The sequence below is a fragment of the Aythya fuligula genome, chromosome 1 (assembly GCF_009819795.1).
Source record: "Aythya fuligula isolate bAytFul2 chromosome 1, bAytFul2.pri, whole genome shotgun sequence".
NCBI lineage: Eukaryota > Metazoa > Chordata > Aves > Anseriformes > Anatidae > Aythya > Aythya fuligula.
Window position 1 is genome coordinate 144,947,086 of NC_045559.1, and position 14,164 is coordinate 144,961,249.

The 14,164-nt window shown below is 38.2% G+C and overlaps 1 protein-coding gene across 2 annotated transcripts in view; it reads left to right on the forward strand.

Moving 5' to 3' along the window:
- MYO16 (myosin XVI) overlaps nt 1–14,164 on the forward strand; it is a 374,412-nt gene that overhangs the window by 171,166 nt on the left and 189,082 nt on the right. For both annotated transcript variants that reach the window (XM_032185978.1, XM_032185970.1), the window contains exons 8-9: nt 10,822–10,897; nt 12,286–12,439. In XM_032185978.1, the coding sequence (XP_032041869.1) occupies nt 10,822–10,897; nt 12,286–12,439 (230 nt within the window). The remainder of the gene's footprint in view (nt 1–10,821; nt 10,898–12,285; nt 12,440–14,164) is intronic.

Sequence of the window (14,164 nt, forward strand, 5' to 3'; positions counted from 1 at the left end):
GGACTAAAACCAATTTTTTATTTTTGATGCAAGTTGAGAGTCTCACATAATAATAAAAAGAGATGCTGTTGAGGTATTAAGGTCTGAGTTGTGCAACTTAATAAAATGATGAAATATAATAACCTCTTTAAAACACATGCAAATCTGCATCAATGACACAAACTTCTATTCAAAATAAGATTATGAAGACAACAAAGCAAGCCTCAAGAAATTAGAATGTGCTATGGTTGCTTAAGGAAGTTTAAGAGGGCCTTTTGAACATATACATTCTAATACTGTAATTCGTGGCTATTTGAACTTGTCTCATTCACATACAGCATGGGGAGTGCCGATCTATAGGTGGCTATTGCCTGTGTGCACCATAGTAGGGCATATAGTCATTGGGGTACCACACCTCTCATGCCCTCGCTGATACCAATTGCGGAAGGGCAATTTGTGTTTCTCAGGCAGATGCCCTCGTTTGTATTTAAGCATAGTGATCTCTCTGTGAACAGCTAGTAGTCTGGCACTGGAAGTGCTGTCCCTGCTGGACACCTTCCGGGCTGCTGTGATCAGGAGAGCACGCACTCGCCCTCCCTGTGGTGGGAATACGCTGCAGCTCTGACACTTGCCTTGGGTACTTTGGCACAATTCCCAGGCACAAGCTGTTTCTTTGTTGTTTATCACAGAAATGTCACCTTTCAAACCAGCTATCAGAAGCGTGCAGGTCAGAGCTGACTCCCCAGTAGCTTAAATACTACCTCTCCCAAAATTTCATCCTTGGGGGATGCTGCCTGCCTGTGTATAAACTGTTAAATTGCTAAATCAAAGAAGGCTAGGGATTAAGCCAGGGAACAGTCTGGCTCACATTCACATTGTTTAGAGCTAGCTTCTTCTATAGGAGATTAGTCGTGTTTCTAGAGAGCTGGTTGGAGTGGTCCAAAGCAGTCAGGGACAGAGCTAACAGTTAAGCAGTGTGGATTATAAGGGATACTTAAGCTTGCTCCATTGCACTCTCTTATTTAACAAGATGGATTTAGCATGTGGCTTTGAGGCTTTAACAGTTTCACGATAGAAAAAAAAAAAAAAAAAAAAAAAAAAAAAAGGTAATTGTTGAACTGCGCGCTGCCTCTCCAAAAGTAACTCTTGCAATAGAAAGGATTTACTATTAAGCGTAAGTAAACAAAATTGTTTAGTGACCTCAGATATTTACCTTATGTTTCTTATTATATCATATATATCCTGTGTCATTTTTAAAATTTGTGTGTGAAATTGGCAATATGTAAGTATATTCTCCCTTAATACATACACATTTGGTTGGACTGAATCATACCCTTCTGTCTAGTTAGTTCATCCAAACACAGCATTTCACAGCTGAAGTTTGAGAGAACACATTTTGTTACTAGTTGTCTAAGTTACTCATCGTTAGCAGAACAAATTAGTAATTCAACCCAACTATGAACTATTTTCTTATGCACATGTTGACCCCAAAATAGGAGAGAATCCACAGAGGTCATTACAATATACTACAGTGTAGACAGGATACCTGAACTCTTTGTAGGAAATGATATTAAATCTCATTCCACTTTGTCCATTTTTACAGTAGTTCCTTTGATTTGAGTTTCTGGACTTCTGCAAACACATTCCACAAATATTTTCAATGAGAAGAACCTAAAGAAGCAGGTGCTTGTTTTGTATTTCAAAGAGAATAGAGTATAGTCACTCTGGGAATACATATTTTCCCTGTCAAGCAGTCAGAATCTTTCATTTATGGTCAGAAAATCCTCTTGAGAATGCTTTATCCAGTCATATCTCACCCTCGTTTCTTTAGTCTTTTTGTTCATCTTTGGCATTCATGATGATACTCAGGTAGAACAGCAGCATTTCCCTTCAGATCCAATTACACTAATTTTCCTCAAGCAGAGAGACCTCTTTGGGACTTCTGCCTGTGATATCATTCTTTCACTCTCAATATACTCAGAAATTTTCTATGAATCTTTCAAATGCTAATTGCGGGTACAGAATAGTAAAGCAAGAGAAGCTAGATTCACACAATACCAAATGATAACAAAATAGAAGTATGATTTTAAGCTTCATAGACAGACTCGGGGCAGGCTTGATTTCCAAAAATAATATAAAATTCTCAGTGGTTACAAGTGTGTAGTTAAAACTGAGATGTGCATTGGCTACATTAGGTTTATTTCACTACTTCAGGATCATAGTGATCAAAATTAAATTTAATTTCCTTGAAGTACCAGCAATAGTAACTTTCTCTTATATACATAGGTATGTATATATGAAAACAAGAGAGGTATATATCATAAACAAGGCTGAAAAGACTGTTCAGGCAAAAACTTTGAGAAGTGCCAGATTTATGATTCTCTGTGGCATTAATATAGAACTTGTATGAGCATAACCTAAACCATCTTTCATCACAAGATCATGTAATATTTTCCCAATGTAATCTATTTTGTTTTCTCTATCTAATTTCCTGGAGGACTGAAAAATAGAAGTGTAGGTTATAGTCTTGAAGTAAGGACTGCTTAAGTCTTCACTTCAGCTGAACAGAAGTTCACTGACTTTTGTCTACAGTTTACTGACCTTTGTGACTTTCTTAAATAGCTGAAAACAGTATTATGTTGTCCTTCTTTAGTCAAACTATTCCAGAGGCTTAAAAAGTGCATGTAAGCTATAAAGGTTAAACATACTGACTACGGAAAGGTAGTGGTGACTCTTGGGGAATCTGGGTTCCATTCCAAACTCTGTCTATAAACAGGCCCAATCTTTACAGTTTATGCCTCCCATGTGGAATATACCTTATTTATTCCAATTCCAATGCAATAACCTTATTTATTCCATTCCCTCCAATCTGTTCCATTCTTGTCTTTATTCCATTGCCTCGGTGTCCCATTTATTTGCCTGGCTTCATGTCTCATCTTAGGCTTCTTATCCCAATCCTTCTTTCCTTGCACAGCCAGTTTCTGTCCCTCCTCCTGGTTCTCATCCAAGCTTTATTTTCTCTACTTTGGCTTCATGCCAACCTTCCTGCCCTTCTGTTGTACTTATCCCTTTCTCCCACTTGCTCACAGTCCCAATCTCCCTTGTTCAATCTCAGTGTTTTTTCTTCACAATGTCACTTTCCTCTTTCATTTTCTTTTTCAGCTTAGTTTGTCTCTGCCTATATCCTGGCTCCTTGCCACATCTCTCTTCTTCCCTTTCACTTCATTTATTTGATGCTGTTTGTTCCAAAGTCCAGTGTTTTATTCATGCTCTGTTCTATTTTTTCCTCTCAACTCTTATTACCCTGCTGTTCATCTCATTCCTGCAACCTACTTTTTCTAATCTGTTCCACTTTGCTGACCGCAGGTGGCTATGGTCTCCTTTTCTCTGTGCTGAAACAGGGAAAATATCTTCCTTGTCTATACTGTATTAAGAAGAGAGATCTGTAATGAGTTTCAGACATAATTTCCTATTTGTAGAACAGTACTATGGATGAGATTAGCAATTGAAGAGAAAATGCTACTTAGCCCCTGAACGATACTGCTCTTATTTGTTTACATATGGAACTTTGGCTTCAAGGAAGACTCAGTCTTTCAAGGTGTACTATTTTGTAAGGAACAACAAATATACGGTATGATCTTCAAAACTGAAATCACAGAAACTCTAATAGTTTAATAATTGCCTTACTTAAAAATGTTGGGTGTTTCAGTCATAGGCTCTACTTTTTTTTTTTCTTCTCCCCAGTAGTTTAAGTAAGTGTAGTTCCCTAACCTGCACTTTTCTTAATATCCTTGATGCTTTGTTAAGTGCCCATTCTCACTTCATTCTATTAATTAAATACGTCTCCAGTGTTTTTCAGTGTAGTTTCTTACATAATCACTTACCTGATCTTATTTATTCCATCTGCTCAGTATATGGCTAGCCTGAAGTTACAGCAATTCCATAACAGAAGCTTATAATAATAATTGTAATAACAAAAACTGAAAGTACTTACCTGATTCATATTTTTTATTGCAGATCTTTTGAACATCTAAATCTTTTTCTGGCTAACAGAGCCACTGATACTGGTTAGACTAACATTTAGGCCTACAGAGGACTTAAGAGCAAAGGTGGGCTCTTTAATTTATCCATTATAATCTAAAAACTGCCTTGTAAGCATTTTGTGCCTATGATTTTTTTCGAGGTTTGAAACTTGAGAACAAAGAGACAACAAAAGGGATATTGTCAACCCACAGAATTCATTTTCTGCCTAATACGAAGTCATACAAACATGGGAGCTCACAATGGTTGAACAATATGTTTTCCCACACCCTGCTCCCCAAAGTGCTTCAGTTTTGGCTGATTTACCTTTTTGACAGATTTTTTTTTTTTTTTAATGAATCATAAAAACTCACAGGCAACAGTCCTAGCAAAGTGCCTAGTAAAAATCACAGTGAGGTGAACATGCTCTTTTCCAGTTCAGTGAAGTATAGTTTAGCCTTATAAGCAATTGAAACCTGGTTCTGAGTGCAGTTAAAGTCCATCTTACTCAGTGGTGAAGACTGTTGTCAATAACGGTCTAACCAACAGTTTTGCCTAAGGTTTTGTTGTGTTTAGTGAATAAAGGCTGTAGATATTAAAATAATTCTTGCAGATTTCATTTTTCCCCCCACAGCATTGTGAGATTTATGGTCCAAAATAATACTATTTTTGATCTAACGTTGTTGATCCACTGGTTTCCTATTATGTGGCTTTGTCCAGCTGTGGATGAGAGCATGCTAGGGACCACATGCACAGAAAATGGAATAGGAACCTACAAAGTGACAGTAGGTAAAAGGCAATTGCAGGAGGAAGGTGGGAAAGTCTTAGTCAAAGAGAACTGAAGGATAGATGCCAAGAAAGAAAAGTAAAGTTGTCTCCCAAAAAGTGTAAGAGCACAAATAAAATGATGGAAAAAAAACAAATTATTGAGACATGCAGGGAGTTAGGAGTCTTAGAGGGAACAAAGAGAAAGAGCATGGGGAAGCAAAAAAGGTGGGTGGGTGAACGAAAGGTTGATCATGAATCAGGTCACTAAGGGTAGTAGGAAATGTCCAACTTTGTAAAAGAAAAAGAGGAGTGGAGAGAAAGGTTGGTTTTGATAGAAGAAAAATGAGGGACTGAAGGAATTTGCTGCTGGGGGTGTATGCAAATTAGATGATGCATATTTATTGCTGTGCAAAGTAACACGTGAGCATATTTGCAAAAAACCTCCAGCTTTCTAAGTTTATAACTTGAGCAGTTATTTCTCCAATGGTAAATAAAAGGGAATAAATAATATCTCAAACAGTTGTACAGGGGCTTGGATAGTAATTCAAGAGGCCAAAGTTCAGCCAGAGCGAGCAGTTTAACCTCTGTGGGTGCTGGCACAAGCATTACTTCAGAAGAAAATATCTGCCTGGACAGGAAAAGAAGATAGACACTTTTCAGGAGCACTGATTCGGCTCTCCAGCTAATTCACTAGCCTTAAAAGTAACATGGCTATTGGGGATCATGGCAGACACCATCCCTGGGGGTGTTCAAGGAAAGGTTGGACGTGGTGCTTGGGGACATGGGATAGTGGGTGACATTGGTGGTAGGGGGATGGTTGGACCAGATGATCTTGGAGGTCTTTTCCAACCTGAATGATGCTATGCTGTGCTATGCTATGGCGTGAGAGCAGATCAGAGCTGCCTTTTCAGCCTTTGATGCATAGGAAGAGTCCTGAGGAACCTCTATCACTCCTTCATGCCCTATTTCCTACCCTGGAGTCACTTACCTGTGACTGTCACTGAAGTCACTTCCTGTGGCAACAGACCTCACAGTTATCCGCTGGACAAAATTTGTGCATATAAGCCTATGGTTTATGAAACTGAGCATTTGGCTGTCTTTGCTAATCTTTCATGTGTGGTAAAACTTAGCCCCTTTTTCTTTTGCAGAGGGAAATTTTGTTTGAAAACTTTGTAATATGCCTACTGTGGTTAATCTATGCTTTTTTCCCTTTGTAACTTTTATTGCACTTCATGTTTCATTACATTTAAAGAGCTGTTCAGCTCCAGTGGTCCCCTGTCCAGCCAATGTTTTCTCTGTTCATCTGTGCATATTTTTCTAGCTCCTTCAATCAGAAGTGTTGCTCCCATTAATGTGAATCACACTGCATTTTTTTGTAATATTTCCTTTGAGTACTAAAGTTCACTGCAGTAGGCAGGCTGCATTTTTCTTCACTTTCTACTTTAGAAAAAAAACATTTCTATTGGTGTAAGTGTAGTAGTCTGTTTGCACATCTGATCATGCAATCTGTCTTGTTTATCAAGCTCAGATTTTTCAAATGCACAAAAAAACTTTTTATTTATATATGACTTTGTAAAGCTGTAATTAATATAACCTTTCTTAATATATTTTCATTAAGATTTTCCTATGTCCACAGATATTCAAACTGTTAAAAGTTCACTAACTAGTTCATGGATATGAAATGGTCTTCTTTGGAAAAGCTGTAGGTGAACTGTTACATTACACAGTCACAGAATAGTTGAGGCGGAAAGGGACTTCTGGAGGTCATCTGGTCCAATCCCCTGATCAAGCAGGGTCACCTACAGCAGGGTGCCAGGACCATGTCCAGGCAGCTTTTGAAGGTCTCCAAGGAGGAGACCCTGCAGCCTCTTTGGGCAACCTGTGCCATTGCTCTGTCATTCACACAACGAGAAGGTATTTCCTGATGTTCAGAGGGAGCCTCCAGTGTTCCAGTTTGTGGCCATTGTCGCTTGTCCTGGCGTTGGGTACCACTGGAAAGAGCCTGGCTCTGTCCTCTTTGCACCCTCCCCTCAGTTACTGATATACATTGATGAGATACCCTCCATGAGCCTTCTCTTCTCCAGGCTGAACAGTCCCAGCTTGCTCAACCTTGCCTCACAGAAGAGAGGATCCAGTCCCAAATCATCCTTGTGGCCTTTCATTAGACTCTCTCCAGTAGCTCCATGTCTCTCATGCACTGAGGAGCCCAGAACTGTCTCCAGTACTCCAGATGTGGCTTCAGCAGTGCTGAGCAGAGGGGAGGGATCACCTTGACCTGCTGGCCACACTCCTCCTAAAGTAGCCCAGGAAGCTGTCATCCTTCTTAGTGGCGAGGGCACATTGCTGGCTCATGTTCAGCTTGGTCTCTACTAGGAACAGAAGATCCTTTTCTGCAGAGCAGCTTTCCAGCTGGGTGGGCCCCAGCATATGCTGGTGCCTGGGGTTGTTCTTCCCCAGTGGCAGAACTTGGCATTTCTGTTTGTTGAATTACATGATGTTCTATGAGCCCATTTCTTCAGCCTGTCAAGGTCCTTCTGGATGGCCACATGACCCTCTGGTCTGTCAGCCACCCCTCCCAATTTTGTGTCATCAGGAAACTTATTGAGGTTTCACTCCACCTCATCACCCAGCCCATTAATGAAGATGTTACACAGGACTGGATCCAGTATTTACCCCTGGGGTACACCATTAGTTACTGGCCTTCACCTAGACTTCTTGCCAGTGATCACCAGCCTCTGAGCCCATCCACTGAGCTAGCTTTCAATCCATTTAAACGGTGGAATGGCAGTGCCTTACATGTTCCTCTGGCAAACATCAAATCAGAATGGCCTGGGAACTGAGATTTACAATGTAGTCTTGTGGATGTTTTGAAGACATCCTTTCTAGTTGCAGCCTGGAAAAGTCATGGCAAAATGCATTTGAAAATATATTACTGAGGGGCAAAGTTACTGACTGATGTGAAGGTGGAACAGGAGTCTGAGAACTGAAAAGGTAAGGCACAGAGGTGTATGAAGGCCTTTGAAAATGAAGTCAAGCAGCTTATGGCTTGTGGGAAAAGAAGGAACCCACAGAGAATCTAAAAGGTATGACTTTCATATTAAAGTGGTAAGGAAGAAAATATTCCTTGCGACAGTATTCTCAACAGTCAGATGGTAAGATACACAGGAAGGGATGTCAAAGAGAGGTAGAAAAATTAAAATTTGTCCAGAACGCTGGGAGTATCTACATATATAGACAGAGTTGTATTTTAGTTGTAAAGAGAAAGTAACTAAGTGTTTGTTTTGTGAAGGAGAGTACTCAGAGCTAAGTTCTGAAAAGAACTTAGGGTGGAAGAGGTTTCCTGGTGTCCTGTCAAAAGGCACTGAATAAATATTTAGAGGTGTAAGAGGAAAATCAAGGCAAGTGACATTTTTTAAGCAGATGTTTTAAATAATAGCTGTTACTAGTACTTCTCTGCACAGTGAATCATCCTCCCTTAATCGTTTTTTTCCCTCTACATAAATTGCCAAAGACAACACTGGAAAATAAGCATCAAAAAAGTATATTGATATTTTCTTTTTATCATCATTTATATTGATATTTTCTTTTTATCAAGGCCAACGGCATCCTGGCTTGTATCAGAAACAGTGTGGCCAGCAGGGCTAGGGAGGTGATCGTCCCCCTGTACTCAGCTCTGGTGAGGCCACACCTCGAGTACTGTGTTCAGTTTTGGGCCCCTCGCTACAAGAAGGACATGGAGGTGCTTGAGCGGGTGCAGAGAAGGGTGACGAAGCTGGTGAGGGGCCTGGAGAACAAGTCCTACGAGGAGCGGCTGAGGGAGCTGGGCTTGTTCAGCCTGGAGAAGAGGAGGCCCAGGGGCGACCTTATCGCTCTCTATAGGTACCTCAAGGGAGGCTGTAGCGAGGTGGGGGTTGGTCTGTTCTCCCACGTGCCTGGTGACAGGACGAGGGGGAATGGGCTTAAGCTGCGCCAGGGGAGTTTTAGGTTAGATGTTAGGAAGAACTTCTTTACCGAAAGGGTTGTTAGGCATTGGAACAGGCTGCCCAGGGAAGTGGTGGAGTCACCATCCCTGGAAGTCTTCAAAAGACGTTTAGATGTAGAGCTTAGGGATATGGTTTAGTGGGGACTGTTAGTGTTAGGTCAGAGGTTGGACTCGATGATCTTGAGGTCTCTTCCAACCTAGAAATTCTGTGATTCTGTGATCTACGGTATTTCATTAGATATTGCATTTTTTTTTTTTTTAATCATTTCTACTTTATTTGTAACTCTGCAACTGAAATACTTTTGGACAGTGGTATTTTGCTGTTATAATATATATATATATATTTATTGTCAGGCACAGTTCTGAAGTTATAGCACCTGGTTTTTAAAGTACTGCTTCTAAAAGATAAGGGAATAGGGTTAAAACTAACACAGACAGATCTGGATATCCAAGAGCACGTAACTGAATTTAACAGTGACCTGAATGCCTTAGTTGTGGTGGTGTGCATCAAGGATTTCCAGCCGGAGTTATTTCTTTGACAGCAGGAAGCATTGGCATCGCACCATGTAAGGGCCTTCATGTGGCATAAATCCAAAACTTTGGTAACCCAAAAAGCTGTTTGTTGTTACTAAACCAAAAGTGCATTAAAAAAAAACTCCTTTGATACAACCTCTACCACTTTTCATAATGGCTGTTAATGAGATTACGGAACTGCCACTGATTTAGTCAGTTTAATGACTAACCACATTCCATTTTTTTCATAATGAAAAAACACAGAGATATATGTGTTGAGGGTTCTTAGTTGAAACTTGGGCTAATTGGATTTGGAAATAAAGCTGTTATGGCTTCCTCCCTGCTTCCATGCTTTACTGAATCTTCTGCTATTACAGCCAGAATGGAAAGCCCACATTAGAAAGCCATGGAGTGCAAGATCGTTTTATTTTTATAGAAATTTATAACAATGTTTTTCTGCAATTAAAGGTTTGATTTTTTTCCCCTGCATTTAGCTGATTCTTCCTTATCATGGTCTTTCCTAGTAAATTGTCTAAAAAATATTGAATCCACATGGAATTTAACATTTAAATTGCAATATTTTCCTTCCTTTTTAGCCGTTATGTTATTTATTTATCATTTATTTGGTTTTGTGCCAAATTGTTGCCTTACCTGCTGTCCAATCTACATCTCATTTTTTTTTTAGCTCTCTTCTGCTCTAAAGTATCCTCTTTCCTGTGCACCATTTTCCCCTGGCCTCCTCTGTTGGTTACATTTACATTACATTGGTTACATTTTATTTTCCTTAGCAAAAAATTAATTTGCAAACAGTTCTCTCATTTAGTTGATCTCTGACTTTGCTTTCTAAATATATTTTTGCTTCTTGTGTAGTTTCTTACTTTTTTTCTCACCAACCAATTTATCAGGGTAGACATTACTGCAGTCTTTGATGGAGAAATAACCTTTGAGACTTCAGTGGAGTGATAGGAAAGCTTGCTAAAAACAGTTGCTTGCAGCATTTATGCAGGAATTGAAAAATATGTTTTAGACTTTTTCATTATATGATACTATACCCTACTCTACTATACTGTAATTGCTCCAATTACTAGTAGGTTAAATTGACTTGGTAAACATAAAATAAATGTGCCAATTTCTACTGCTGACAGAGAAGAGATTTACTTCCATGGTGGCTGTGAGTCATACCCCTTTCGCAGTGATGGTACACAGCTGGTGAATTAGTTAGGCATAAAGAAATATTTGTGATCCCAGTAATGACAGGTGGTGATGGAGGGTTAGTTTTTTTCCTTGCTGATTTGGATTTGTTTACACATTTAAGGATAGAGGGAGAGTTCAGGGTTGGACTTGTGCTGAGGATACGATGAAATTGTAATAGAACTGTATTTTACTCTGTCTCTGGTGATCTATATGAATGTGTAGTAGCTCCAGAAGGAGCTGCAGATGTTGCCTTTGGTTATTATATGATTTCACCTAGTGCAGGAAGGACCAAATACACTGAATGACAGTAGTACTGTTCCTGCCATGCTTCTGCCATTTCTGTTTTTCTGTTTTGCTTGTTTCAGACCCACCTTGTGAAGCTACTTTTGATGCACTGGGCAAATCCTAATCTTCTTAACTGCAATAATGAAAAACCTTCAGGTAGGTGAAAATCTATGTGTATTATGTGTGCCACTATACTGTGACACTTTTTTCCTTTTTACTAACTTAGTTATGAACGCATACACATATGTAAGTATACATATGCATATAGTTTATATATAGTGTGTACTTATATACATATATATGTCTGTTTATAACTATAATATTTGTATATTGCTGAGAACTGCTAGTCACAGTCATGAAAGATGTCATATCATATAATAGCATTTTCTTCTACTTGTTGCATTCTCTGGTTATTTTTAGTTATGTTTCTTCCTTGTAAGTTTGTCAGTGCTTGGTGATAGCTGCCTTTATGCTTCCTTGGTGACTTCTTACTGAGTTTCCTTCTGTTTCTCAATTGATGATAACACATAGACTGGAATTCCTGTAGCTGCTAAATGAACACAAATTCACCATCCAAATTTCAAATGTAATACCTGTAGTTTCCCATAGAAGAAGGCACCTTCTTTGATCAGATAACAACAGGAGCTGAAGCATTAACTCTAAAGGAAGTAGAATTATAGACTGAATTAAGTTGGAAGGGACTTCATATCTTCAGGTCTAACCCAGGTATCAAGGCAGAGCTAATGTCAGTAATGCTAGATAGCAGTGGTGGAGAGAAGAAACATGTAGTTGTTCAACCTTCCAGGCCTAGGGTAAAATGAAAATGGAACCCAAGAATGTAGAAAATTGAATTATTTCTTTTTAGGAGAAGAAACTTCCTTTGCATAATAAATGAAGTTAAGTTATACTTCAAATAATGAGCTAGCTACAAGTATACTTACTCCTAGGGAACTTCACAACACTTAAATTCAGGAAAGCTGCTTCTGATTAGATACATGCCAGTTTGTATAAAAGGCTATGGTCTAAACCCAGATCACCTAACAATACAGCTAGCTAAACATTTTTAGTATGTGTTAATTAATATTAATATTAATACAGTTGAATTAACTGTATTTCTGGTCTGAAAACACAAACACATCCAATTTCAGTGCTTTTGTATGTGCAAGACATAAATCCAGTTTGTAGAAATGTGAAAGATTCGAAAGCTATTTCAGTATATTTTCATTGAAGTACAGATTTGAGAATAGTTTTGTTGTTTTTACTGATGTCCTATGAATTATTGAATAAATACTTCATTTCACTACACAGACTAGTTTTGAGGTTTTGCAGATGACAACTTGATTTCATGCTTAATTTATTCACCTTTGTTTTTTCCAGCAATTTCAAGTATTATTTTATGATCAATATCTGAACAATTCTTTCCTTTTTAACGAAATACTTATCTAGCCAACTGCTTAATCTTAATCTGATCTGGAAAGCTGAATTGAAAGGAGCTTTTCTGTACTGTTTTCTTTGTCTGATATCTTGGTGTTCCAATGTCTTAGATATTGCAGCTTCTGAGTTTATTGAGGAAATGCTTTTGAAGGCTGAAATTGTTTGGGAAGAAAAAATGAAAGACCCTTTATCTGTTTCTACTTTATCTCAAGAAGAGCCTTATGAAGAGATCATCCATGATCTGCCTGCACTTTCCAATAAACTGTAAGTGTTTCTGTTAAGAGGGATGCACTGAGGCATGCACTCAGATAATCCTTTGAACTGTATTTATCAATCTTTCAATCCTGTCTGTGTGTCCATGGAGACAAACCCATCTAGACATGATCCTGGTCATCCTGTTGTAGGTGTCCCTGCTTGAGTAGAGAGGTTGGACAAAATCACCTCTACAGGTCCCTTCCAACCTCAACTGTTCTGTGATTCTGTGTGATTTGATGGATCAAGTAACTGTTTAATTTTGGAACTTTACTGAATCATTTTGTTTGCTTGTATCTCTCATCTCTTTTTATCAACCTTAATTCTATAAACCTTAATTCAACCTTAATTCTATGAGTAATGAAATACGCTAGCATTTGCCAGTAAAATGATTGGGCATTCCTTTAGCAGAATTATTAGGTGTTAATAATGTAGATCCAAACATCCTTTTATTAAGGTAGATGGAAACAGCGTAGTAAAACTACCAATGCCTATGAAACAGCGTAGTAAAACTACCAATGCCTATGAAAGAAATATGGATGAGTCCTGATTAAAAAACAAACAAACAAAAAACACAAAAACAAAACAAACAAACAAACAAAAACAAACAATAAAACACAACGTACTATTATGGATAAAATGATATGGCTCCAAGTAATCACAGATTTATAGTTAGGTTTGTACTGTTTAAAATACAAGAGGAATTTTAGTAGAATTATGCAGTGTATTGAATCAAAGAGACAACTTGTGTCTTAAATTGTAATTTTTGATCTTTTAATATTTTCATGTGAATCTTAAGAGGAAACTCTCATGTGAAAAAAGGTATAAAATGGGTTAGAAGCATCAAGAGTAGTTTTGTGGTAGTGCAAGATGTTGATTTCTCAAATTCTAATTTCCATATACTATGATTGATCAGAATTTTAAAAGGTACAGATAATTCCTTTATATATTAGGCAGTTGCCATATAGCTGCTGTATGGTTGAAGCATGTTTGTTGTACAAGATTTTGAAATATAGACATTGTGGTTTTTTTTTGGTACTGGAGAGTATGTGGGGAAAAATAATTAAAGCCTCTCAAATTATATATGTAGAGAGACAAAGAGAATATATTTGCTTGCATTTTGTAACAATTATAATTTATAGTCTGCAGAGCATATTGCAACGCATTAAAATCTGGATGTAGTAAGCAATTATGAAATGTTTAATCTGCTAAATTTAGAATTCTATGGGCTATACTTACATATACTAAAGACTGCATATTTCATGTATAGAAAACCCAGAGTATTGTTTCTGCTTCATGATTGGTATACAGTAAGATACATAGCTGGGTTTAGTATAGTAACTACTGGGGAGAAAACGTAAGGATATGTTAAGCTTGAAGTAATGCTTCTTTGGCACATTCTCCTGACTTTCGGCAGTCTTAGGGTTAGGGACCATCTGAACCAGAACTTTGCACTGACTGGCTATCAGGCCTGCCATCAGTGCAGTGGGTATCAGTGAACTCGCTGGCTAGCCAGCAATTCTGACATGGGTGAGCTCTTGAAAGGTGAACAAACTGGTGTATTTGGCATGTGTGTGACCCAGCTATCACTGCTGGAAATGTGGAAAAATGTGAGTGATCCACATCACACTTTTTGCAGAGTTCCATTTTGCTTAGAAACAATACTTATTAATCTTACTTTATAGTCACCTGAAAATCAGGTGTCATTTCAAAGCTAGTCATCTTAGTTCTGTAGTA